The 26,620-nt window shown below is 45.9% G+C and overlaps 6 protein-coding genes across 15 annotated transcripts; 4 read left to right on the forward strand and 2 right to left on the reverse strand.

The window, feature by feature from the left end:
* Nucleotides 1-67: 67 nt before the first annotated feature.
* Nucleotides 68-2,141, forward strand: noxred1 (NADP-dependent oxidoreductase domain containing 1). Its single transcript, XM_030356931.1, has 6 exons — nucleotides 68-354; nucleotides 485-657; nucleotides 737-917; nucleotides 1,083-1,237; nucleotides 1,509-1,701; nucleotides 1,877-2,141. Exons 1-6 carry the CDS (start codon nucleotides 197-199, stop codon nucleotides 2,013-2,015), a joined length of 999 nt encoding a protein of 332 aa, XP_030212791.1. The 5' UTR covers nucleotides 68-196; the 3' UTR covers nucleotides 2,016-2,141.
* A 155-nt stretch (nucleotides 2,142-2,296) lies between these two features.
* On the forward strand, nucleotides 2,297-5,771 carry tmed8 (transmembrane p24 trafficking protein 8). The gene is made up of 6 exons (XM_030356932.1): nucleotides 2,297-2,453; nucleotides 2,790-2,901; nucleotides 3,056-3,155; nucleotides 3,373-3,466; nucleotides 3,683-3,976; nucleotides 4,261-5,771. The coding sequence occupies exons 2-6, from the start codon at nucleotides 2,792-2,794 to the stop codon at nucleotides 4,476-4,478; spliced, it is 816 nt and encodes a 271-aa protein (XP_030212792.1). The 5' UTR covers nucleotides 2,297-2,453; nucleotides 2,790-2,791; the 3' UTR covers nucleotides 4,479-5,771.
* Nucleotides 5,772-5,893: 122 nt separating this feature from the next.
* zgc:163014 (rab9 effector protein with kelch motifs) lies at nucleotides 5,894-11,851 on the forward strand. Of its 7 annotated transcripts, none has more exons than XM_030356925.1 (13): nucleotides 5,894-6,317; nucleotides 6,410-6,580; nucleotides 6,680-6,785; nucleotides 6,880-6,990; nucleotides 7,078-7,200; nucleotides 7,275-7,449; nucleotides 7,538-7,660; nucleotides 8,063-8,250; nucleotides 8,544-8,740; nucleotides 8,837-8,928; nucleotides 9,003-9,057; nucleotides 9,380-9,477; nucleotides 11,182-11,851. In XM_030356925.1, the coding sequence occupies exons 1-13, from the start codon at nucleotides 6,256-6,258 to the stop codon at nucleotides 11,199-11,201; spliced, it is 1,521 nt and encodes a 506-aa protein (XP_030212785.1). In that variant the 5' UTR covers nucleotides 5,894-6,255; the 3' UTR covers nucleotides 11,202-11,851. The 7 variants fall into 7 exon arrangements, with proteins under 7 accessions (XP_030212785.1, XP_030212781.1, XP_030212783.1 ...); XM_030356921.1 differs by lacking the exon at nucleotides 11,182-11,851 and adding an exon at nucleotides 9,838-10,335 and having other exon boundaries at nucleotides 6,680-6,789; nucleotides 7,103-7,200; XM_030356923.1 differs by lacking the exon at nucleotides 11,182-11,851 and adding an exon at nucleotides 9,838-10,335 and having other exon boundaries at nucleotides 6,680-6,789; nucleotides 7,175-7,200.
* On the reverse strand, nucleotides 10,377-12,654 carry gstz1 (glutathione S-transferase zeta 1). 3 transcript variants are annotated; one of them, XM_030356933.1, is made up of 9 exons: nucleotides 12,381-12,654; nucleotides 11,993-12,044; nucleotides 11,839-11,906; nucleotides 11,658-11,738; nucleotides 11,256-11,381; nucleotides 10,908-10,983; nucleotides 10,771-10,823; nucleotides 10,638-10,687; nucleotides 10,377-10,557 (listed from the first exon to the last, which is right to left on the reverse strand). In XM_030356933.1, exons 1-9 carry the CDS (start codon nucleotides 12,408-12,410, stop codon nucleotides 10,431-10,433), a joined length of 663 nt encoding a protein of 220 aa, XP_030212793.1. In that variant the 5' UTR covers nucleotides 12,411-12,654; the 3' UTR covers nucleotides 10,377-10,430. The 3 variants fall into 3 exon arrangements, with proteins under 3 accessions (XP_030212793.1, XP_030212794.1, XP_030212795.1); XM_030356934.1 differs by having other exon boundaries at nucleotides 12,200-12,426; XM_030356935.1 differs by lacking the exon at nucleotides 12,381-12,654 and adding an exon at nucleotides 12,121-12,366.
* aldh6a1 (aldehyde dehydrogenase 6 family, member A1) lies at nucleotides 12,314-18,895 on the forward strand. 2 transcript variants are annotated; one of them, XM_030356927.1, is made up of 12 exons: nucleotides 12,314-12,420; nucleotides 13,390-13,431; nucleotides 13,568-13,642; nucleotides 14,022-14,183; nucleotides 14,303-14,381; nucleotides 14,825-15,127; nucleotides 15,504-15,625; nucleotides 15,935-16,124; nucleotides 16,631-16,812; nucleotides 16,952-17,131; nucleotides 18,081-18,179; nucleotides 18,431-18,895. In XM_030356927.1, the coding sequence occupies exons 1-12, from the start codon at nucleotides 12,328-12,330 to the stop codon at nucleotides 18,533-18,535; spliced, it is 1,632 nt and encodes a 543-aa protein (XP_030212787.1). In that variant the 5' UTR covers nucleotides 12,314-12,327; the 3' UTR covers nucleotides 18,536-18,895. The 2 variants fall into 2 exon arrangements, with proteins under 2 accessions (XP_030212787.1, XP_030212788.1); XM_030356928.1 differs by lacking the exon at nucleotides 12,314-12,420 and adding an exon at nucleotides 12,739-12,960.
* Nucleotides 18,735-26,272, reverse strand: LOC115544110 (basal body-orientation factor 1). Its single transcript, XM_030356930.1, has 11 exons — nucleotides 25,482-26,272; nucleotides 24,809-25,058; nucleotides 24,641-24,706; nucleotides 22,997-23,140; nucleotides 22,831-22,911; nucleotides 22,604-22,674; nucleotides 21,932-22,067; nucleotides 20,390-20,856; nucleotides 20,020-20,130; nucleotides 19,204-19,275; nucleotides 18,735-19,051 (listed from the first exon to the last, which is right to left on the reverse strand). Exons 1-11 carry the CDS (start codon nucleotides 25,514-25,516, stop codon nucleotides 18,988-18,990), a joined length of 1,497 nt encoding a protein of 498 aa, XP_030212790.1. The 5' UTR covers nucleotides 25,517-26,272; the 3' UTR covers nucleotides 18,735-18,987.
* Between the last annotated feature and the right edge of the window lie 348 nt (nucleotides 26,273-26,620).

A 26,620-nucleotide genomic window follows, 5' to 3' on the forward strand; every position in this document is an offset into this window, starting at 1 on the left:
TAGATCATGTAAGGACTAAACATTTCAGCATAGGGTCTGTTGTCAACAGAACGTATTTTGTTATGGGGAGGGGTAGCTAGCAGCAGGTTGTGAAGTCAGGCGTTGCCATGGTGGTAGCCAGCAGTGAAGTCTTTAAAATTGTGTTACGTAAGATAGTGTAATAAAAGTTGGTGGATGAACCGGTCATTTCCCGGAGATGGTTGACCTTACTATTGACTTGAACTCGTTTTCTTTTGAATCTTCTCTCGGCGACGACGAGAAAGAACTCGAAGTTATTCGTGCGCGATCTAATCAGCTCACGATATGTGGCTGCGCACATGCTGCGTTTTTATGCAGAATCTCTCATTCACTGAGGTACGTTATCGTTGTACTAAAGGAACGTGATAATACCGTATGGTAAATACATGGAATGCTTACTATGGGTCCAAAAAATCTGCAGGAACCCTGTTTTATTCGTTAGTATTATTTTGCTTTTTCATATCAGAGAGAATGCCAAACGCCATCATGGGTCAGGCGGCAACATGAACGACCTGACGTTACGCGTCGGGATCCTCGGACTAGGACGCATCGGGAAGCAGCTTCTAACATCACTTCTGGAGACCACTGGGATGCATCCGACTCAGATTAACATATCTACTCGAAGACCCGAAAGTTCCGGTGCATAACCCTCCTACCGAATACCAAATAATGGGGACTTTGTCGACATGCTTTTAATGGGTTTCTAACTGTTTTCCAGCGGACTGCTCGCAGAGAGGAGTGGAGTGTTACTTTGACAACATCAGGCTGGCCGCCTGGGCGGACGTGCTGTTCCTGTGCTTCCTACCCTGCAACCTGGCCTCGGTCGGGGCGGACCTGCGCACGCATCTGCCAAAGCACTGCCTGGTGTACAGCTTCATCACTGCGGTGCCTCCCAAAAGGTACACACACACACACACACACACACACACACACACACACACACACACACACACACACACACACACACACACACACACACACACACACACACACACACACACACACACACACACACACACACACACACACTTAATATGGCTCCAACTATTACTTCTCTCTTTCAGATTGGCAAATATTCTTGGGCACAGCTTCATTCTAAAGCCACAGTACGACTTTGTCACTGGAGAGACGACAGATTTGTGGAAGTCTTCATATGGAATCGCCAGCGCTTTAAGAGACCCTGTGATGATAAAAGCATCCTGTCCTGTCGAGATGAGCGGTATGACTCTCGCTAACGACTCACGTGGCCAGTTCTTTCTTGAAGTGTAGACTAGTGTAGTACGTTTAAACAATAGGATCAGTAGTATGGATATTATGATTGGTACTGTTATAATTCTGAGCGGTTTAGTGAGATACATTGTTCAAGAATTAGTTTTTAAGTGATCATTCTGTGAACAGGTCGACGGTGTCACACTTGGTAATATATTATTCCTGAATGTTGAATGTTGTTGCAACCACTTGGTTTGTGATGGCGTGGGAATGTATGATAGGTGGCCTCTCTCTGGAACAGAAGTGGGTTAGTGGAGTACTGTACAGCCTCCTGAACATCTGCACTTCTGCCTGTCTGGCGTCCAGAGACACTCTTGTCCTCATCAACAACCTGTTCCAACTAAACGCTCCCCAGGAATTCACCACACAAAGTTACATCAATTCTGCCCATGCATCGTCTCTTTCCCCTGATGAGTAAGTGGAATCCAATGTTATGCTTCTGACAGGCAATCCAGTGTTGGATACCATAGCCTGCATTGCCTATAACATATATATCTTTCTTAAGGCTGTTGTCAATGTCAACACTGTATTTCAAAGTAAAATGCGCTCATGAAGTATAATAAACATTCTCATAATTTCTCTTCCCAAGGCCTTTCCCCTGGATTAATTTGATTGATGTCCACATGAAGGACACACCGTTGTCATTATTTATATCAAGAAGTCCAAATATCCCAGCAGCCATCTCAATGGCATACAAATCGACAGCAACGACGGAGAAAACACAATAGCCCCATGTCAAATTTTCTCTCTTAGAATGTGTGTTTAGTTAAACCAGAACTATCTTTGGTTCAACCAAGTCATGCCTCGGAAGCAATTTAAATAAATTAATTAAATTTCTTTATTATATGTGCTTATTCGTCGTGTCATTATTGGATTAATCACTCAACACAATATAATAAATTGAGTATGTTGACATTACACTGTAACGCTACTATAAAATTGGCCGGACGACCGCCTGCTAATCCTCGACACAGATTCGTGAAATTTCGACAATTTTCGTCAAAACACGGAAGTATGAATAACTGGGGACTGTTTTTACTGCAAAGCATCACCGAGCCGAGCGGAGTCTGTCGCGCCACACCAGCTACCATTGTTTCCCCATGGACTAAGTTCGATTCCGAATACTACACAACCAAGCCTTAATCTACCACTACCTGTTATATCTGGTGAGTTCAAACGGTGTTTCTGTTCTGTTTTGGCTTCACTAGTACGATTAGAGAACCGCTGCCAGTTCTCCACTAAGAAGCGGATGTTGTCGAGACTTCCTCATTTTGCCATATGAGGAATAACGCAGTCGTTTTAATGGCAGTGATTTGCATCGTGCACTGTTTACAGTTTAAATTGGTTTGTTGACCATCATATAGACAGTCGCCATGGGCTAGCGTCGTACTGGCCTGTAGTGGTTGAAACCCAGTGGACGGGAGCACCGCTCCTCGGTGTCTGTGCAGAGGGGCGGGGGTTATGTTCTGAGAGAAGAAAGGTGTGTTGATCTTCTCTTCTAGTGATGGAGACCTTAGACACTACATCTGCGCTCCAGTCAAGGCTGTCCTCTCTGTCCGTGTCGTCTTTCCCTGGGATCACCTCGAACCAAGGCGAGGATCGACCAATAGAGAGGTAACCTGTTGCCGCTTGTAAAAATCATTTGCCGACTTATACTTTAAATTATTTGTTCCATACGAACTGTTTCTATGACTGCAAGTGACTTACCCACAAACTACGCTGATTGTATTTAATGCGGTACTCAATTCACAAAGGTTTTCCCTTGCAGTCTCCAGAATACAGATCTTTCACAGAGTTCGGGCAATTCTGTTAGCGATTCCAATATGGATGGCCCTTCTGACGCAACGGATTCCAAAGACAGCATTGATGTAAGTGAATGTTTAATGAATTTAAATAATGAATTACCTTACATAGTCATTTTCAAGGTAGCCAAAATGTGTGTGTGTGTGTGTGTGTGTGTGTGTGTGTGTGTGTGTGTGTGTGTGTGTGTGTGTGTGTGTGTGTGTGTGTGTGTGTGTGTGTGTGTGTGTGTGTGTGTGACATCTCATCCATTCCACCAACATTATTTCTGTTTGTTTTTTTTAGAGCAGTCATGAGAGTATTCCAGCTGAACAACTGGAGGGTGAGGCTGAAGAGAGCTGTCCCTCTGGGACCTCCGAGCTCTCCAGTGAGATGAAAGGTGGGACCCTGTTGGGTTATGCAACACACTGTTAGCTAAGATTCATATTGAACACACTCTCAAACAGCCTAATTATAAATGGATCGTCCCTTAATAACTGACGGCATTAAAAAGACGATTCATTGATTTGATTCTTAATCTCGTTAAGGAAGCGACGTTATTCAAATCATTGTTGCTCCCTGTCCGACGTGCCTCCATCTTCCTCTTCGTCTTCAGCCCCGTTACCCACACTGGACCCTGCGGCCACCTGGACCTCCGTCACCATCAAGGAGTTGAAGGCCACGCTGCGGACGGAGAAGGACGGCGTGGTGACGGTGTACCGCGGGGACATCATGACGGTGCACGTGCCCACCGTCCCCGAGAGCAAGCGCGTGTGCTGGGAGTTCGCCACGGACGGCTACGACATCGGCTTCGGCGTATACTTCGACTTCACGCCGGTCACCACGCGCAACATCACGGTGCACATCAGCGAGTCGAGCGACGACGAGGACGAAGAGGAGGAGGTGGAAGGTACGTTCTGCGGGGGGGAGGTGATAAACATGAAGATATTCATGTTGAATTTTCTAAAGTAAAAGCAATAAGATAGAACGATGCTAGGTTAGGTCGGAAGGAAAGTGATGTGAAGCTAATTTTTGTGCTGGACATGTGCAACTGAGTGATACGATAAGGGGACAGAAACGTGTTTATTTCTGTGATGGGTTCCAGTGATATATCATTCCGATGTCCTATGAAGCATGACTTGGTGATGTGCTATTGTGCTAAGCAGAAGTGGCCCTTGTTTCTCCACACTGCAGGCCCGGTCAGCAGTGGAGATGTGGAAAAGGGTTCCAAAATACTGAACAGCTCGAACTTGGGGGAGATCCTACCGGTCTACCGGCAGGACAGCCACCTGTTGGTGCACGGTGGCAGTCATGAGTTCCCAGGGGAAGGCACTTACCAGCTAAAGTTCGATAACTCCTACTCACTGTGGCGAAACAAAACGCTTTACTATAGAGTATATTACAGTGCCTGAAAATCCAGCTGGTTGTTTTCTAAGAATGTTTGGTTTGAGGGAAAAACAGAAAAAGCTATTATTCCCAAGAACAATCAACTATTTTTCGATTCTACCCTTGTTAAAGTAATAATCAACTATAGGCACATCTATTTTTATCGTTATCTACACGTGCTGTCATATGGCTACATGCAGAGTTTATAAGACCGGATCATTTCAAATGCTAAATTTGCTCCAATGGCTGAAAAGCCTTGCAAAAGTGGTGTGTCCCTTATACACGCACCATGCAATCAAGAGTATACATCAAAAGGTGCATATTATCTCGAGACAACAGATATCTATGGTAGCATCAGTCAGGGAAGAGGTGTAAGACACTTGCGTGGTGGGGCCAGGTGCTTCAAAATAGCTCAAAGTATACGGGAGATCATTTTTGTTTGTGTATAGGTGCACCATCTTTATTTCCAGCCGGCTTCGTCCACACCGTCACACTTGTTCTCGTGTCAAGACGGAATATAGTTGTGTTGTTGTTTTTTTTTACTTCCATGTAACCCAATCATGTGCTTGTTCAACATGTAATGTTGTTTAAATAGTGTGTGGCTTGAGCCAGGTGTGTGTGTGTGTGTGTGTGTGTGTGTGTGTGTGTGTGTGTGTGTGTGTGTGTGTGTGTGTGTGTGTGTGTGTGTGTGTGTGTGTGTGTGTGTGTGTGTGTGTGTGTGTGTGTGTGTGTGTGTGTGTGTGTTTCATAGTCGTGTCCCTGCAGGAGTGGAAGCTCCAAGTCTGTTAGGCTAGTGAATGTAAAGTAGCAAGTTCAATTAGTCATCCAAAGTGGTTAACAGTCTGGTTTTATGATTAAAATAAAAAGCCATCCCTTATCTCAAAAAGCTCTCCTCATATAGATTCAATATTTATATTTGACCTGTTCACGTTTGGCTTGTGTGTTTTGAGGTAGGGAGCTCATGTGAGAGCAAAACACAGGAGAGTTGTTATTCCATAGAGACCATATGCGGCTTTTCAGGCACAGGTCTATGTAAATTCTGGTGGCTACAGGTTGGTTTTAGCGCAGACGCTTTGTATTAGGAATACAGGATAAGAACAACCTGCCGTCTCCTTCTATGTCAATGTGTTCTTTACATCCATGGTTTTACCTCACGCAGTTGTGCTGTGCATGCATGTTTCCAAAGATATAATGGGGTTTGCTGCTGCTGAAGTATACAACTGAATGCGATTAAATTAAATCTTCCTGCGTTTGCTTTACTGTATTTTATTTCAGAAAGTTGTATTCTATAATAAAGATGGAAAATTGTGTGTATGATATGCTTTCTGTATGATCATTGATTTTATGCCACACTTTGACAAGTATATAGAGTTAATATTTAATAATACAAGCCTAACTATTGATGTCATGAAGAGTCAAAGCTAAGCAAATGTATTTGCTTAGCTTCTATCCATCTATTCCATGTATAGACCTATTGGGTAAGGCTCGTTTTAAATGGTCCCGGGCGATTCCATTTTGTCTCACGAGGGGATTGCTGTATTTGTTACAGAAGTTGCATTGAAGCTGGTTTTATTTTTAGTTCTCCCTGTAGGGCTCGTCAGTGTCAGTATAATTATATCTAGTGCCAGTGTTTATATGATCCTCATTAGCCGGTGCAAGTGAGCTCCAGAAGAAAGGTTCTTCTGGGGAATACTGGTACGGCCTTATGCACAGGTGCTTCAATCAAACTCCGTTAATATCCAGCCTACCAATGCGAAGTGTGTTTTGAAGGCCTCGTGTACAGCATCAACACCAGTGGATAATATGGGGCGGTTGAACTTCTTCGTCCTTTGGTCTTTACGTGACGCCCCTCGTCAGTTCATTAGGTAGGACCATGTATGTTCTAATGCTCTAAGTGAATAGGCCTATGTTTATATTCCCTCCAATTTTAAATGTCTTAACTCGGGCCCTCTTGTAGTAAGTCGAACCGCAGGTGCTTTCAAGTCCACATCCCACTGCCCTTACCGAAGCAGCTGGTGATCTTCGGTCTCGGGGAATGGAAATGCAGCGAGGCCACAGTTTTAGTGGAGGTCCTCGTCAGCGAGGATGTGGAAGCCCAGAGAATTGGCATCCTCTCCTCTGAAACCAGGTGAAGATGCACGCCAAGTGCTTCCGACTGATGTCAGTCAAGCATGCCTTAAGATATTTGCGTAAAACACGTAATATAAATTGTATTTAACATAATTAGGTGTCTTACATGGGAAGGAGAATGGATCCCGGAGATTGTTGGGGCAGCAGCCGAGAAAGGTAGAAAAGGGGTGTATGGGAAGATTTTGCTCACGGTTTGTGGAAAGGTAGGTAAGTCGGACGACCGTTTACGTGTTCCAACGTGTGCCTTCGAATGCGTTCTGCAGCAGTAGGCTTCATACATATTTTGTAATGCCACAGGACAAAGACAGTTTCATCTGCAGTACTCCACTTGTGCAAAGGAAACGTATGTTCCCAGAGCAGCACAGCGACCTTTCCCACACTTTGACCCAAAGCACGCCGAGTGTAAAGGTATGATTTATTTTCAGTCGAATAATATATGTTTTGTATTGCATAAATGCATCAAAGATTTAACCTGTTAAACATTATCTTTTGAAGATCACTGACGATTCTTCCCAATTAGAAGACAGTGTTAGAAATGCTGAACTAATGTCACAGACTGACAAATGTGAAACGACGATTGACTCCTTTATAGTTAATGCATCCATCATTCTGTCCAAGGTAAGACGTGTTTAATTGTCTTTATATCATTGTCAAGGGAAGGTAACCATTTATGCTGTTTGTCTATTATATAGGATCCTACCTCCTTGTGGAAGGTTGGTCCGAGAGGTCCAGTCATGGAGGATATAAAGAATAATGAGTCCTCATCCCAGCCCCCAAACGCAAAGAGAATAATCCTAAGGATGAACAGCAAAGAAAATATTGTACCAATCAAGAAAGACTGCAGAGTGGCCCAGAACTCCAACTACAGTAAATCATTGACGCCAATATCATCGCAAGCATTGCTTTGCAGCCCCATTTGTTGTTGGTTTTCATGTTGTTTTTTATGCCTGTACAGTGGCCCCATCGAAACGCTGGAACCACACCATGTGTTTGATTGACCCGGATACAGCTGTTGTGATTGGAGGGAAAACATCAGAGCATAAACACTGCAAAGACTCTCTGTGGAAACTGGAGATAGGTTGGATTATTTTATAATTTTGTGGTTTTAACAATCGGCAAAGTCACCAAATACCCAATTTCTCATATTGTCAAAGGTTACTTGGCACCTTTTTTTGTTTGGCTAAACAATGATTTTAGGAAGTGGGAGAGAGACTAACTAGAAAGTATAATGCAGTTACAAGTCAATCATTGGCTTATGATGATGGGGTTATATTTTCAACCAATTTCCAATTCTTTCTATCGTATAATGTACACTTTCCTAGCAGCTACCAGACAGTGATTTCAAAATCCAAATGACGAGAAACTAACGCTGATCAGTTACTCAACTATTGACATTGAGTACATTTGAAGCCCCAATGAACTTGTGGCTGATGCAGGCATGGTAAGTTATATTATTCCACGTTGTGTATCCATCTTTCAGAACACAACTTGTGGTTTCCCATTAACTCCTCGACCTCTGGCCCCGCCCCACCCTGCGTGCACGGCCACTCGGCGACCTTTGACCCTGTCTCCAAGGCCCTGTTTGTGTACGGTGGCTTTGGAGAGGACAAAACCTACCGTGACCTGCATATTCTCAACACTGAGACCTGGACCTGGAAGTTGGTCACTGTGGGTTTGGGGCTCAAATCGTGACATTGATGTAGAGCAGTGGTTCTCAAATGGGGGTACGCGTACCCCTAGAGGTACTTTGGAGTAGTGCAGGGGGTAGCTAACTATCTTGGTTTTTTTTAACCCTGAGCTAGTTTCTATTCTGAAAGCTTCTATTTTTTTTTTATGCCAGTGAAGGGGGTACTCGACTGACAAAAATATCTTAAAGGAGGTACACTATCAGAAATGGTTTGAGCACCACTGATTTAGTGGTCTGTTATCAATGATATAAATGGAGGTTTTCCCCTGCTTAGGCAAAAGGAAAAGTCCCAACATTGGCCTATCACACGGCAACCTTTTACAAGAAGGAGCTGTACGTGTTTGGGGGAGTTCATCCAAGCAGTCACTCTGGGGGAAAAGCCTGCACTGACTCTCTGTCCATCTTCAACCCCGGGGATGAGCTGTGGTACAAGCCCATCGTGGAGGGGGACAAGCCACTGCCTCGGTTTGGGTGAGCACTCTTGAGCTTTTACAACAGAGTGACTTAAAATATACAAATTTTCAATGTTGACCTTCCATATAGATAAAAATGACATGTGTTCAACAGGCATTCAAGCATCTTGCTTTCGGACAAGCTGGTTGTTTTCGGGGGCAGGAACACGGCTACTTACCTCAACGATCTGCACATCCTAAATCTTGGTAAGATACTGAACTTGACAATTTCAAAGACTTCCTGCCTCGCACTAAAAAGTGTCTGTTGCTATTTTGGGCAGGATTCATGGAGTACACAGCTGTGCGGTGTGACAACATGGCGCCACTGCCCCGGGGGTGAGTAGCGAGATCTTCAGCCATGTCACATCGGTTTTGGCGTCTGTCCTTTTAGCTTTCACAACAACTTGTAGCATAGCCACATTATCTCTAACTGTAGCCACCGATGTGACTATGGAGTACAAACATGTCTGTATGATGTAGATGTAGTGCTTGTAGATCCATTCCAGTTAGTCATTTCAAACACGTTTTCTGTGATGGCGCATCTTTCATTTCACTGGTGGTTTGTTATTATCAGTGCTCTGATTTTATAGCTGTAATGGAACTTGATTCACACCACCTATCATCAGTTGATTTAAACAACTATTTTTTGTGTGTTCAGGTTCCATGTGGCCCTGGCAGTTCCTGGCAACAGGATGTTGGTCAGTGGAGGCTGCAGTTCCATCGGAGACCTGCAGGACGTTCACATCTTCAACATGGGTTGGTGACTCCTCCATTTCCCTATGAACGTATTTTCTTGTGTGCACCAAGGGGTCACTGTGCTGGTGTTATCAAAGGACAATTACGGCTGTATACTCAACCCCTCTTCGGCTTTCTGTGTTGGATTTATTCAGTCATCAAGCCTCAACCTTTGTTAAGCGACTCAGTGAAAAGTGACTTAGTTTTTTAAATGAGTGGTTAGGGTATAGACAAATAACTCCTGACCTTTCGACCGTGGATCAAACCCCCTAACCACTAGCTTATCATGGTTTAGAATGCAATATCGTCTGTGGTTTTTATTCAAAGTCTTGGTGGGTCAAGACATGCAAAACCAAAGTAACCATCACCCTGATCTCTCAGACACCAGCACCTGGAGCTCAGTGGCAGCCCCCCTGCTGTGCTCTACGCCCCGGGCCGGACACGCCCTGCTCAGCCTTGGCTGGTCCCAGCTGAACCAGCAGGGGGCTGCCGCCCTCCAGGGCACACTGCTGGTGTTTGGTGGCTCGGACTGTTCAAGAACCGTGTACAATGACGCCATCAAGTACACGGTGGATGTCCCTAATAAGTAAAGGCTTTCAAAGGAATTATTTTACATGGTGTTTTTGTCATGAATGGCCTTTTTTTCATTAACCATCTTTCAATAATGCTAAATTTCTACCTATCGGACACTCAAAATAATGTTTTATCACTTTAGATCCTTATGCCTTCTTCATAGACAATTTTTTATATTAAGACGGATCAATTATGTATGGACCTTGTCTAAAATATCTTTCCGGAGAAATTCCTAGACCGTGTACTATATGCTATGTTAAGTATAAGTAATAATATGAAATGTTAATAAAAATGTAAACTTGCACATTCCCTTGGATTTTGTTTGAAAGACCGTATAGACACAGGAATTATGAGAAATAGTTTTATTCTACAAATATGCAATTGCAGCTGAGTCCTGCATCCTAAGAACGCAGGTCAGCGGGCGTGTCAGGTTGGCAGGACGGGTGGCTCAACTTGAAGGCCTCGACCCCCACTAAGGTCTGGTTCAGTCGGTCGATCGTTGGGAACTGGCCAACGTCCACTTTGAACCTGAGGAGAAGGAGGATCACACTTGTAGTACAGTAGGCAGTATTTATATTAAGTAACTGTTTTAGAAGTAAAGTATTAACCTTTCTGCATTGTAGACTTGTGGCACAAGACAGATGTCTGCCATGGATATCTAGAGCAGACAGAGGGACATGGGGTCACTACATTATGAATGAGTCCTCCAGAGCCATCAGGATGATACAAGGCTATCCTTACCTCGTCTCCTACGCAGTATGTCCCAGCGGTTCCTTTAAGGATGGGTTCTAAAGCTGGGGATAAAAGCAGGGAATACAATTACTGTCTGGTAGACAGGATGGGCAACCAGTGACCGTGTACAACGTCCTGTTGAATACCTTGGAAACCTCGCTGGATGAAATGCTGTGCCCACTGCGCCTTGTCTGCTCCGATCTTCTGGATCACATACAGATTCTGGGGAAGCAGAGTTTCATAACTTGATAACTTATGTTGCAGGTTAGCCTAACTCTTAAAGCAAAAAAATCCAGAAGTTCATGTTTGATAACCCATGTGTATCAAAAAGCATTACTGTTACAACACAACTCATGCTAAGGAGTAATATAATTATGGCTAGATTGCAGTTTACTTCATATTGACAAACATGTATTTCAGGTGCTTCACCGGTGTTGTGACTTCATCAAAACAGATGCATCTCTCTGGTTAAAAACGGAAGGTACAGGATGTACCTGAAGAGGCTGGATCCCAGAGGCAATGATGTCACATATCATCCGCACCTGGGCGCGCTTCTTGGGGCATGCGGGTAGGAGCTTGGGACCCTGCCTGGTCTCATCGATGTACTGGATCACTGCTAACTGAGGAGTAGAAGCAGCATGTGTTGTACCAATACCTTAAGCGCTGACATTGGAATGGAATGAATGAGTAAAGTTTGAAGGTGTACACTTTTTTTGTTCCTGTCTGAATGTACTATGTCCATCTTGTCAGTGTTATCTGAACATGTGTGGGACTGCTATTGACCATGCATGTACTTTTATTGACTATAGGCACTTTATTTGTACAGTGTCCAAGGGTACATTGAAAGGCGCTTTTAAAGAAAAATGTATTAATGTACAAAGTGCATGAGAGCTCACTGATTGGGACAAAGTGATTCCATCGATTTCCACTGCAGGCACTTGTTGCATGGGGTTGAGTGCCTTGTATTGATCTGTGAGCTTAATACAATGAAACAAAGTATAACAGATTATTCTGCATGCATTTCATAACCATGAATGTGTTGTAAAGAACATATTAAATGGGCAATGATTAAATTACCTGCTGACCGCCATCTTTGACTAGATTGACTGGAATCTGTTCGTATTCAATCCCTTTGAGAGCAAAAGCTGACACCAAATAGGTTATGAATCACTGTTACCTTAACGGAGAGGAGCTCAGAAAACAATGCAGGCCCACCCCAATAATAACTTACCGATGCGGACCCTCCAAGAACAAGAACTTCTGAAGTAACCGTGAAGAATGGGCTGTAATCATGAGAACATAAGCACGTATGAAACAAATCTACATTTGTCCTCATTTACTTCTGGATAATCAATTCACCTTATCATGCGTAGCCATATTTTTCCGCAGAGGGAACTCTTCCACAACTATTTAAGATATGTTTAAGAGGAGCTCAGACCTTTTTTGCGTAGCCCATCATTGGTGCAGCCAATAGAATCGCTCCCTAAAAAACCTCCTCCCTCATCTTTGCACAGTGACCAAGCACTTCGGGAGTCAATGTGGTTCGCATTAGCTACTTCGAACCACATGTCTCTGCAGCTTAGCTGCGGCGTTGCAGCTCACAACATGCTTTTGTGTACCTTGGCAAGGCTGACGATGGAGAGACGCATCTTTGTGAAGGTCCTGATAAGGTTTTAAAATGCGAGATAATAGCACTACACTTGCATTTCATGTCCTACGGGTTGTTCCTCGAAATGTTTTGCGATAAGCATTAGCTTAATGTATCAATTATAACAGTGTCGTGCAAATCACACACTATAAACCCTCGTTATTTTGACATTGTTGTTCAGCTTTCCAAGCGTCAAATTTGCGTGTTATATAATTCCCCCTACGAAATGACTGGTTAAAAGGCTTGTCAAATTAGAAGATATCTTTTCCCATTGAGGCGGGACATCATAAACCAGCACGCTAGCAATAGTCGGTTTGCGTGACATGTACCCAATAAGACTACTATGTAAACAGGCGTGCTCACATGAAACGAATCAAGGGCCACAGCATGGTTTAGATCCCGCCTACTAATGAACTGCGTGTGTGTCAAGGAGTGCATTGAATCCTGTTTACCACAGTTCCACCTGGGGGGTCTGTCAAATTATTGTGGTAGTAACAAAAAGTATTTCGAACATGGCTGCCACTGCAATGAGATCAATGTTGAAGAAAAGGGTGAGCAAATAATACAAATGCATAATATAACCAAAGGCAATGCTGTAACTGTTATTCCTATTGCATGACTTAATGCTTGTGACATTAACTTGTGACTAGTTTATTTGATTAGTTTGTCATTAAGTGGCTGACCCGTAGGACTGCCCTTTGATATCTCCTCTGAAGGCAATAGGCCTTGCTACAATCCTTTGATTGATATGCGTTCACATTTCATAAAATGCCCTGGCTCACAACGGCCAGCTCCTGGGTTGAATCTCCAGACTTGACTTTGTTCCCTATACTACAGTGTGCCCGGCAGGCTTATTAATGGCTTACTAACAAAGTTCAACAGGTGTACAACACATGGACAAGTAGTCTTTGCATAAACTGAACTGTTAAGCTACGTTTGGATACTTGAAAAGTTAAGAATGTTTTCCCCACCTTGAACAGGTTCCCCTCGGAGTTGCCCATCAGTGCTACTACTCTTCAGTGGTGAGTTAACAGTTTTGAATGACGTCCATAAAATCAGCTCCTTCCAAGTGCAGTAGAGCTGCCTTAACTGTACATTAATAACATCATTTTTTGTGTTCAGAGACACGGTGTGACTTGATATCTGCTCTCTTACCAGCCCACCACCAAGCTGTTCATTGATGGGAAATTTGTAGAATCCACAACGTCAGAATGGCTCGATATTCACAATCCTGTAAGTATGATCTGAGCACAAAGTCAGTGGTACATTAGTTAGTTGATATTCTGGTTGCATAATTCGCCAATTGTCTGCTGTTCATGAGAAGGATAATGAATAACCGAGAACTCACCTATCATGCAATGAAGTCAATTATTCCCCCTTACTGAAGGCTGTTGTTTTTAAATCTCACAACTGTATTTTATCTTCCTGACCTTTGAACGACCTTCCAAAAGATAGTTCAGCTCAGCTATCACAACTTTCTCATGGTTCGACAGGAATAAACCTCACAGCTATTTTCTAGAACAATACCCCCCCCCTCCCCCAAGCCTCTATACTTTGGTCGTGGAGTTCCAGGAGTTCAGCCCAGAGTAATTATTGTCTCTCCGTGCCGCAGGCGACCAACGAGGTGATTTCCCGCGTCCCCAAAGCCACCCAGGAGGAGATGCTGGCCGCGGTGGACTCCTGCTCCAGGGCCTTCCGCCCCTGGTCAGAGACCTCCATCTTGGCGCGGCAGCAGGTCTTTCTGCGCTATCAGCAGCTTATCAAGGACAATATTGTGAGTGAAGTGTTATTATGGTGGAAGTTCATGTGGTGGACTCAGCTATAGTTATAGTTAAGGGTGTGAGGAGAGGTGAATGTTTACTGATTAAGTGTGTGTCTTTACCTACTGTGCAGAAAGAGCTGGCCAAGTCGATAACATTGGAACAGGGAAAGACCCTGGCTGATGCAGAGGGCGATGTGTTCAGAGGATTGCGTAAGTTTTAACACACAGAAACCCATGCATCGGCTTTATGCAAAGGTCAACATAGAGCCATGTTTTGACACACATTGGGCCTGTAACTTGCAGTGGGTTAATCAGTACACTTTGTCTTCTGGGTTGGCTGCTTTGGCCACAAGTTTTCTAGTTTTTTAGTTTTCTTTTCTTGACACATTGTGTTACGCGAACATGACACATGTTTCAACGAATCCGCTCTTGGCTGTACCCATTTCTTGGTCTCAAAACTCCCTCTGGAGTTCATTTGGAATTATTCAGTAAACAAAGAGCTGTGCTGTTTCTCTCGGTCACACTTTTATTTTGTACTCCCGTTCCAAGAAGTTCCCATTGATTCACCACCACCCGCCTAGTGTGTCTGATTCGATCAGCCCCCCGGCATGTATCTGATGTCCTCCCCTCCTCCCTCCCCCCCTTCCTCACAGAGGTGGTGGAGCACACATGCAGCATCACCTCCCTGATGCTGGGCGAGACGCTACCCTCGCTCACCAAGGACATGGACACGTACACCTTCCGCCTGCCCATCGGCGTGTGCGCCGGCATCGCCCCCTTCAACTTCCCCGCCATGATCCCGCTGTGGATGTTCCCGGTGGGGCTGGTGTGCGGCAACACCTACCTGCTGAAGCCCTCGGAGCGCGTGCCCGGCTGCGCCATGCTCCTCGCCAAGCTGCTGCAGGACGCCGGCGCCCCCGACGGCACGCTGAACATCATCCACGGCCAGCACGACGGTGGGACCGCCCGGGGGTCGGGGTGGGGGTCAGTCGGGGTCAGTCATAGATTGGTCTAACAGAGAGTGGAGTTGACTGGATGATCACAATTATATATAATATGTATTTATGTTCTTCTTTCAATTATGCACTGTGCACAAAACAGAAAAATAATTCAAGTATGAACTGCATTTTTAGGGCTACCACATTTAAAATGTGCAATTTAAGTGGGTTATTGTATGAATTTATAGTTACAATGTATTATTGTGATTATCGCTGATCAATGCAGGTGAATTGCCAACTTTACACTGAATTCATTACAATGCATCAATACATTTTGAACAGTGTAAAAGTATGGTCATCTGATGTTCCTATCCTTTTTGTCTCTATTTTGTAGCTGTAAACTTCATTTGTGATGATCCTGCCATCAAGGCAATCAGCTTTGTGGGCTCAAACCAAGCAGGAGAATACATATATGAAAGAGGATCAAGAAATGGAAAGAGGGTTCAGTCTAACATGGTAAGTGGTCGAGTTCCAGCTAAACTTCATCGCTCATGTTGTCAGACGTGACCAGAAGGTGGCAGTGTTGACTAGCAAATACGCTTGATTTGCCCTTACAACCGTATAAACACGGGACACCGCCTTATGGTTTTAATGCTTTTTATACAGTTGTCTCTCAACACTTGTCTTATTAATACAACCCTACAATTGTCACACACAAAAATTTCAGTAAACCATATGGCGTTATTCCTGGTAATGGCACTGATGAGTTCATTCATGTCAAAGCAGAACTGGTGAAAGGCTGACCGCATCTTGTGTGTACGCTAGGGAGCCAAGAATCATGGCGTGGTGATGCCCGACGCCAACAAGGAGAACACCCTCAATCAGCTTGTGGGCGCCGCCTTCGGGGCGGCCGGGCAGCGCTGCATGGCCCTCTCCACCGCCATTTTGGTGGGCGAGGCGCGGAGCTGGCTGCCGGAGCTGGTGGAGCGATCCAAGGCGCTGCGCGTCAACGCAGGTGCCCTTCCCTCACCCTCCCTACCCCACCCTGTGCCTTACCCTTCAGCTCACACCAGGGTTCTCAACAGGCTTCAGTGTACGTCCCTCTGGGGGGCCACACACGCTGCCCCCCCCCCCCCCACCGACCACAGAGCTCAGTCTCTCGCTCCGCCAGAGCTTAACATCTGCCCCCGGCCACGCTGGGCTCGTCTAAGCGCCCATGCTGCAAATTGGTGGGCAGATCTGCGGCCTGGGGGGCAGAAAGGGGGACGGGCGCATCGATTCCTTTTGAGAAAGGAAGTTGTGGAATCCTTCTGTGGCGAGAAACGACAGACGGCCTCCCCATTTACCGGAATCTGTGAGAGCAGAGATTCTGTGGCTGCAGCAGACCCTTAAATACGCGAGGAACCCTCCGCTAAATGAGTACTTGTCTGCCGGCTCCCTCTCTCTAAGTGCATGCTCGATCGGCCGCCGCAACGGTGTCAGTTACCTTGTTACCTGGGTGTGTTTCCGGGGCCCCTTCAGGAGACCAGCCCGGTGCAGACGTGGGGCCGCTGATCTCCCCCCAGGCTAAGGAGAGGGTGAACGGTCTGATCCAGAGCGGCCTGGACGAGGGCGCCTCTCTGCTGCTGGACGGCAGGAACGTCCACGTCAAGGGTTACGAGAACGGCAACTTTGTGGGACCTACAATCATCGGCAATGTTACGGTACGCATGGGCTTGGTGCACCCGCTCTGGCACGTAAATACATTACACTATGTGTGCCAGTGCAATAACATGGCATGAAGAAGCCCAAAGCCTGTGTGTGTGTGTTTTAAGCGTGTTGTCGTCCGCTCTGCCCTCGCAGCCCCAGATGAAGTGCTACACAGAGGAGATCTTCGGGCCCGTGCTGGTCGTGCTGGAGGTGGAGACCCTGGACGACGCCATCAGCATGGTGAACAACAACCCCTACGGCAACGGCACCGCCATCTTCACCACCAACGGTGCTACAGCGCGCAAATACACTCACGAGGTGGACGTCGGCCAGGTGAGCATCTATAGCTGTGTGTGTGTGTGTGTGTGTGTGTGTGTGTGTGTGTGTGTGTGTGTGTGTGTGTGTGTGTGTGTGTGTGTGTGCACTCCCGAGGAGAAAGGAGACATTCACAGACGCCTGTCATGTCTATGCAGCATCTGTCAAACGCAAATTACATCCCACTTGAGTTTGAAAACATACACACACATTATGATAATGTCATTATTATGTTCCCCAGCCAGTATAGCAATGTTTGCAGAATGAAAATATACACACGGGCACCCCCTGCCGCTAACCACCCCCTCCCCATTGAGGCTGCAAATAGCGTGAGCAAATATGTGGTTTTCAAACCAAAACACGGGAGAAATGGAAAGATGTCTTCACGGGGGGAAAAAGAAAATGTCTTGTATTAATATCACAAAACAGGGAATCCTCTGAGTTTGTTTTGGTTGTTGAAGATTCAAGCGTAAATATGGACACTTTCCCCCGTGTTTGTTTGGCTGTGGGTCCATGTTCTTCGCTGTGTTTGCTGTTCACATGTCGGGGAATGCTGCGCTCTCCTCGAAAAACCTCCAGTCAACAGACAGATCCTCTTCTGTGTCAGGCCGTTTCTGTGCCCTGACTGGATCCTGGCCCCCCATCCTCCCCTGTCATGATGCTGGCCAGGAGAGCCCTTCCTGCCCAGTGTCCTCATGATCGCCGCGGTTTCTTAAAACATTCTTTCGGTCACGGCAGTTTCCAGCAGTCAGAAAAACAAAACAAATGTTGTGTTTATAGTTTCTGCTTTCATAAATGAGGGCTTAGGAAGCGCTCTGAGGTACAGATTCAAACCACAATTATTTAAAGTTAGCTCAGTGGTGTCATGTTTTTGTTTTGGGTTTTAATAAGCAGGGACGACTGCGCGTCTCTTCTTACCTGTAATCAACACGTGTGTTGATGTGCTGTGTGGTGTGGTGATCTGCAGGTTGGAGTGAATGTTCCCATCCCGGTTCCGCTGCCAATGTTTTCGTTCACTGGGTCAAGAGGATCTTTCCGAGGGGACACTAACTTCTATGGAAAACAAGTGAGTGACTGTTCCGAGAAGTCCCTTTTTAATGACTACACATTTAGTGTCATTGCTGCCAAGTCTTTTATGATGGCTGGTAGATTGGTATATAGTATCCTGATGTAATCCGAGGTATTGAAGGCTTAATACACAATATCATTTATAGGCTACCTCACATGCATATATGTTCATATAAGGAGGAAAATAAAAATAAGAATTCCAAAGTTGCAGCTGTAAAGGATTCATATGCTCCGCTTTCTCCTTCAAAGGGAATTCAATTCTACACACAAATCAAGACCGTCACCTCGCAGTGGAAGGCTGAAGACGCCACACTAAAGAGTCCTGCAGTTACCATGCCAACCATGGGGCGATAAATGGCTAGCAGCGAGCCTGTCTGGTGTCTTGTGAATTCAAATGTGAAAATTACTAATAATTCCCTTATCTCACACGTTAGAAAACGTAAAAAATGTGTGCCGAAGACACAATATTAAAGCATTTCCCCTTAATGATGATATTCAGAAAAAACTTTTAATATATTTATAATTATTTCCCTTCTGTGAAGATTTTCTACTGATTGTCGTATGTGTGTTCCCCGTCTTGTCTACAAAATATACTAATAACATCGGAATCAGAATGAAAACCATGCCTAAAGTGAATGAACAAAGGTGGATAGAAGTGGATTTCATAAAATGTTGACCAATGTTTGTTTGGGAAAATAAACATCCCTGTCCTAATGCTTAGGATATTCTTTATTCCCATCCACCCAGCAGCAGCCGACAGTAGTGTGTGTGTGGGGGGAGGGGGGACAGCCAGGCCAAGACCTGGGTCACTTGTGGATGTCAGGGAGGCTGTTCTCGGGCATCAGGGTCATGAAGGTCCTCTGGGTCATCCTGCGAGAAGGACAGTCACCATTTAGTAACGTCTCAGAATGCTCGCAGGCCAAACACGCGAGGCGGTACCGGTAAAAATCAGCGCAGCGCTTTGTAATTACAAGTGACCGAACACAAGAGTCGGACTCTCACGCATTCTGCCAGTGCCTCACCTCAGGGCGTCTGCGCTGTCCCTCCCGCTCTGCTCCATGGACGTGTCAGGAGCCTCCTTCCGGCATTGCTTCCTGAAGCAACAGAGTCAAGCGAGAGATGAGCTGCGTGGAGGCCTAGAAGCCCTACTGTACGCCGGTCTTGGCAGTGCATCGGTCCACTCCCAGCCCCAGCGTTACTCTGGGGCGACCGGACCCGGGATCCCGTAAACGGATCCCGCAATCAAAGGACGAGGTGCCAGACCACTGCCAACATGCATGGACATCTCGCGGGCCCCACCGCACGCCCATACGTTAACATCTCCCGCACACCGTCTCTGGGAAATCACGTTACCAGCTGCTCTCCCTGGACCACAAGGGTTCAAAGAACTGAATAAATGGGCCAAACGGGCACAGGCCTAAATCGACATGACCAGATGTTTGTTTCCAAGTACACGACTCTGTGGCCGGTCCTATTTTTACCATTGTGCCCAGACTCTGTCTTAATTCTTTTTAGGCGGCCGTACGGAAAAGAAAATTGGTCGAGGCCAAACTTATGTTTTATGGTATCCTCTTCTTCTGAGAAAAATATCTGTTGCAAACATTAAAACCAGGGAGGGGTCCCCGAGAGCTTCAGACACGCTGCATGCTGTCACTGGCTCCCCGTCCCTTCAGACACTCGTGGCTGAGCGTTCAGCCACGAGGAGCTGATGCTATTATCTCAGCAGGGCACTGGAACCAGGGAGAGTGGTCGCTTTAGGTGACCGCCACGTCTCGCTGTGCTAGTTGTAAACTCACACATCTCTGCGGGACAGGGTTAGAGAGTCATGGGGAGTTTACCTTGTTTTTGGTCTGTTCATCTTCGCAAAGAGCAGCATCAGCACTTTCTCCTTTTGCTCCCAAGTGAGGTCTCTGACGTCCACTTGGTCGTTCTGTCCCTGCGTCTCAGTCCTTCGATCCAGGGGAGAAATCATCACGAACATGTTATTTGACTGGAATTACTAATGAAACACGATCCTTTTAGGTCAATCACTAAAAGGATCACACTCTATCAACCTAGATTCCCAGCCACACAAACTTTTTATACCGTCTAAAGCAAGGTGTCACCAGTGTTTGGTTGTCTATTAAAACGTGTCTGAGGCAGACTGCAGCGCACACTATTGAGCCAATAAAATGGAATCAGACCGACGCTGCAGGAGCTCGGCCATACCACTTCTGAGCCTCTTCCATGTCCGTGTAGACCGAGTTGGTGCTGTGGGGGTTCTTGTTGAAGGTGCGGACGAGGGGGTGCTGCTTCCTACCCGCCAGGGCTTCCCTCAGGCTGCCCTGGTAGGCCGTCAATGCCTGCTTCTTGTACACCAGCCTGCTGGCCTGGATCTCCTGCCTCACCTGAGACAGTGCGGCATGGAAAAAACGATGCATCTCCGTCTCGGCGACCTGCCGCTTGCCTCGGGCCGTCTCTCTGCCCCGCTTGGCCAACAACTTCTGGAACCTGTGCAGGTCCTCAGACCTGGCCCGGCTGTCAACCTCGCGGAGCCCCCTCTCCTGCAGCAGCTGCCCCACCAGCAGCGCCTGGGCCTTCTCCGAGTAGTCCAGCTTGGCCCGGAGGTCGGCGATCTCCTTCCTGTAGGCCTTCATCTGGGCCGCGTTCGTCTGGGTCATCCGCACATCGGTATACTGGGGGGGGAGAAGGTGCGAGAGATCAGGGTCTAGAGGGTTCACGGGTGGGGGGTCATCGGATCTGTTGGACACGAGTGCTCCTACGTCATGGACCCAGCCGCCGCTGTAGCCAGAGTTTAGAAATTAGTACGGTACAATTTCAACCATTTCATGCATTATGGATGTCAGATACACGACACGAGAACTCCACATCCGGTCACGGTTACTACCTGGCTGCCTTGAAATAAGATGAATCACAAACCATCGGGACTTGGCACCAATGTGGGACGGTCCGGGGGGATTCTGGTCCGGAACGTAGTTTATATTCTAGTGCAAAAGTTTATTTTTTTGCACATTTTGAGATATCAGGTAAGGCACACACACACACACACACACACACACACACACACACACACACACACACACACACACACACACACACACACACACACACACACACACACACACACACACACACACACACACACACACACACAACGTGCACGCAGCACGGGCTAACATGCTGATTGTCACCAATTTGTCGAGTTCCTTTTTTTTAATGACTTATTTTTCTTTCTTTGGGTTGGAAATAACGACTATGGCCCACGCTGACCTCAAGGCTGGCTACGGCCAGGAAGAACCCGGCGGATTATCAGATTATGGTGTTCAGGGAACCCCTGAGTGGACAGAAAAGGGTTCAGACTACCGGGGTTTGTCATAAATCCTTCCTGTGTTCACTGTCATTATCAGGGGAGGGATTAAGGTGGTCAGTGTTTGTTTGCGTCGGGAATCAGCGCCGGAAAACGTTTTTTTTTTGGGGGGGGGGGGGGGACTGCCACTAAATCCAAACGGCAGTGGAAACTCACCATGACCACCAACCGCTGAGAGGGCTGGCAAGCGAGAGAGGAGGTGGGGGGGGGACCACAAGCAGTATACACACCGTCAGCACAAGCAAACAATCGGGGGGGAAATATCACCAGAAAAAGTCTGACAAGCAATAAAAAAAAAAAAAAGGCTTTTTCGGACTTGATCGGCCCCTGTCCATCCCGTAATCACACCGTTTTAGTTGCTCTGCCCGACGTTCACGTCGTACCTTGTCCCTGAGCATGGTGGCTTGTGAGGTGGCAGCCTTTTTCCTCAGGTCCTCTACCTCCTTGATGTGGTAGTTCAAGGCCTCGTTCAGACGGACGTTCTCCTTGAACACCGAGCGGGAGGCGTCGTCTAGCTTCCTGTGGAGTTGTGTTAGGATGTGAGTTAGGATCAGATCATCTGGGAAGACCAATGTTTTAAAATCGCTGGGTGAACTGCTTATTCGGTCCCAGCTACACTATACCACCCCAATTTCCCTTTTCACACGTTCATGGAAGCCTTTCCTAATATGTGACTTTCCAGGTCTGACAATAAAATACCATAAATATGAGGTCTCCATGATCACCAAGTCATCTCTTTGGACCAACAAAGGGTCTGTTTCTTCAACTGGAAGCTAAAATTAGCAAGACCACACCGGGATCACTGTTGATATTATATGGACATGGGGGGAATAAATAACTAAAACAAGGAAGAGATGTAGTATGGTTCCCTAAAACCAATAAACACGAGGATCTCTGCATACACTGGACACACATAATTCTCCAGGATGGGCTTGTTTTCTCTGCTGATGTGGGCTCTTGGTATCTTTAACATGACAAAACGTGGGCTAGCCAAATACACATTTCTATAATGATTGCCTTCATTCCAGCCAGGATAGGAGAGTGAACCGACTCACAGCACGGCCTCATCGTGGGCTAGCTCACTCAGGTGGGCCAGCCTCTGCTCAGCCTCCTTCTCAAGGCGCAGCTGCAGAAAGACACACACCACAGTCAGCTTAGTGCAGAAACACCAGATGATCTATGCTCAGTATTCAGTATCAATAACTTCAATGTAAACACATCGGCCTCTTCCGTCACCGGTCTTTTGTGATTTTATGATTCACGGTGATACTTTTGAGGATACCTTTTGGGTGTAGAATTTGGTCTCCACTCTGCCCAGGTTCTCTAGGTGTTTTCTCTCGGCGAGCAACATGCCTTCTCTCATCTGGGGAACACACAGGGATCCCAGGGTGAACACACTCCCACTGATAGCAGAGCGACGTTTGGCCCCACAGGCCGTAGTTCCTTACGCGTCTCAGCTCCAGCTCCATCTTGGCCTTCGTCTTGCGGAACTCCTCGATCTTCTTCAGCCCCGCCTGGATCGTGTCAAAGTCCTTGGCCCTCTCCCCGAATCTTTGCTCAAGCTCTTCGTTTTGAAGAGTGTGCTCGGCGACCTGGCAAAAAGATAATTGAACAACATTCAAGAAATGGACATTAATTCTACAACCTCGTTGATGTCCACGTTAACGCATCATGTGCGTGCATCGCCTCTTTCAGTAACCATAAAGGGCAGTTTTTGGTTACTGAAACCAAAATATCAAGGATAGCACGGACGACCCGGCCAAGAGATTGCCACAGCTTCCAGGAAGAGAGAACTACCACTTGTAACATCTGGGAAGAATATCTGTTCTAAAAGTTCACATGGACCCGGTCCAGCTGAAACCCGACCTGAGGCCCCATCAGTCCGACCAAATGCCTGAACGGCTACTGTGGACACACCAGCCCGGGCGAAAAATGCGACAAAGAGACCAAAGTCATGAGTGACTAGCAAAACACACACCCACAGTCATGTAGATGATGACATAATAAGGGGGTATCGACTATCTGATTGCTAGTCTCGGCCCAATTGTTATTCTTCAGATAACTCTGTATGTTCGGTACAACGCGCTCTTCACGGTACGGAGGCCTGCGCTCCGTGCGCAGTATCTGCACGCTTTGCAAACGCCGTTCATCCGTCCAAAATATACCCATCACTTCAACGGCGAGAGATGAGCCCAGTGCCGCGCCAAAGTCTCTTGCGTAATGCAAAGTATGATGCCATCATTTGACTAATTGGGACTCCTCTCGCCACAATGCTGTGAGGTCTCATTCAAGTAGACGGAACCCAGAGCCCTCCCGTTCTCTGAGAGCTTTTGAAGTTCACATTAGCTTAGTTCATGGGTGAAGTGAACCATTTTATCACCTCACAATAAGAAATGGAGCAGAAAGGGAATACTTTGAAGTTGCGTCTTTAAAGCGGACCACAATGGGTTTTTATTTCAACACAAGCGTATGTGACAGCTCCCTGCATGTCTAAAATAGAGATGCTTTGAGCTGGTGCAGATCGGGTCTCCGGGTCTGTTTTGGTTCCATGGTTGAATGATGAATGATTCAAACGCATTCTAAATCATTTTATTTCACCAGCATGAAATAAGAGAAGATGGGAAAACAGCTAGGCCATAGTTTTGATATCATAGCCAGACTGCTACTTGTTTAGTTTAAGCTAAATATATCTTAGAATTTGACTTAAAGGCCAATCATCTTAAAAAGGTTGTTGTATCAGTGGGGAAGATTTTTTAAAATCTGACCATTGATCTAAAATACAAGGATTGATTTCCTTGTTTATGACTGCATGGCGCATGGATGATGGTTCTTGTCTTGCATAATATATGTCTTCATAATTACATGGACCGCAACTGTTAAAACGAACGACATTTCTGAGATGCTTTAGTTTTAAATGCACGTTTGTTGCAGTGAAAGCATCAGGGATAACATTGAGTCTCTGCGGGCAGGTGGCATTTAAGACGCTATCCTATTGACTCAGACTCAGGTATGCATGCTGTTCGTTCTTAATGCTGTTTTTAGTTTATATAAAGTTACAGTTCTCATCATGTCTCAACATACAGTAGACCCACCAGATTCTCCCGTTCTTCACGCGCATGCGCATTTTCACTTTTGAGTTGCTCCTCCAAACTCGCTATCTGTGAAATCGACCAAAGGCGCAATTAGTGGACAGTTAAACCAAAACTCAATTATTATTTTGTATCCTACTTTGAAAGAAAAAACGACTCTAAAGCTACAACCTTTGCGTCTGTCTCGGCGTCTTTTCTCTTAAGGTGGGCCATGATGTCCATCATGTCCTTCTCTGAGCGGTACACTTGGTTGGTGAGGGCCTGGTTGGCCGCGGCCAGCGTGCCCGTGGAGGCGCGGTACTCATCGAGCGACTGTTCTGCGACGTCCAACCTCAGCCTCCACAGGGCAGCGTTGGCCTTCGCCCTCTCCACATCCGACTCTTTGTCGGCCTTGGGCTCTTGTTTGCCTTCCTTCGCGTCGCTGAGGGACATTGTGCGCGTTCATTTTCAAATAGGATCACACGGCTGTGTTGAATACTCGATTCTGATTGGTCAATTAGCGTATGCCGCTGTATAGTCTGCTATGAATAAGCAGATGGTTGCTGTGGACACTAGGCTATATGGACACTTTAGAATCGAACTGATTCTCTTTTTTGGGCGGAAACATAATTTAAAAAAATATACGATTCTGAAAATAAATAAAATCTATAGGCATCTTTGTTGTGCCAAATGAATGATTCATTCAGAAGAGAGCCGTGTAATAATGTGCTGAGGGCCGGTCATCACCGGTCATCAGCGCGAAATAAACCACCTCAGGATGATTCGAGATGTAACTTGCATAACCCCTCACTCAGTCATTGGCCTATACGTAAGTACATACTTTTATCTTAACTGTTAAACTCACCTGCCTTTTCCTTTATTCCCCTTTTTATTTGGCATCGCTGCGGTTAACGGTTGACGACCCACAATAAGAAATGATTAAGCTGGTTACCCACTTTGAGGTTGACCCCGCATCAGCACCGCCTGGTCGTGTAGGGCAGCAATTTGTTTTGAATGTTGTTGTTGCCATAGAAACACTGACAATGCAACAACCTTGCTGGTGTCACTTACTGATGCAGACGGCCCTGCTATCCTGAGTTTATCCAGTAGTTATGGTAGTAGAAGTAGTAGTAGTAGTAGCAGTAGTTATAGTGATAGTAGTAGCAGTAGTTATAGTGGTAGGCCTCCTATTAGTAGTAGTAGTAGTACTAAATATGAAGTAAAATAAAGCAATAGTCATGCCACTTACAGCCACTTCTGTCTTTCTTCTATAAGTCCAAATTATATGAAACAACATGTGTGAATGTTATACTGTGAGATAATGAACCACACCGCTACAACATGGAAATATATACACTTGGCGCTCTGGATACTGACGGCAGGCTCTACTGTGTAATTATGGTTTTTACTTGTTTGGCTCTATCAAACAAGATGTGTTTGCACGTGATCTCCCATGATATGCCATCTTTCTTGTCAGCAGTTTTGTGTGAGCTGCTCAATTACTTTTTTCCCCTATGTAGGATCCAGGCCTCGCCCATTCCTTATCTATTCTCCTCACCTCTTTAGCACAGCTGTTCAAATCAAAAAACAACATTTATAAATGTACAAGCTGCACATCCAAAAGAAACAATGTTGAGTAAGCCGTAGGTCATAATTTCCTCTGTGTCCTGTGTCATTTCGTACAGTTTACAGGAGGAAGCGGAGAGCTTACAGAAGGAGATCTCCAAATGTCAGGGTGAGGGTACTGTAAAGACATCATATAGACGTAGGCTGCGCTGGCACGCGCAGAGTTTGAAGACTAAATTTAAAGGTAATTGCTGTGACAGCAAGAAGAGAAAACTGAAATAACTCCTTAAGTTTTCCAAGCTGTCATTATCATTGGCATTGTAATGACAAGGTTTGGGTCTCTTCAATGGACTTTTCAGGGCAGGACACCCACAAACATGGGATTCCTGAGGGTAACGTTGCAGCGTATATTAATAATAGATTGCACTGTTTAGATTA

The sequence above is a fragment of the Gadus morhua genome, chromosome 5 (assembly GCF_902167405.1).
Source record: "Gadus morhua chromosome 5, gadMor3.0, whole genome shotgun sequence".
NCBI classification, from domain to species: Eukaryota; Metazoa; Chordata; class Actinopteri; order Gadiformes; family Gadidae; genus Gadus; species Gadus morhua.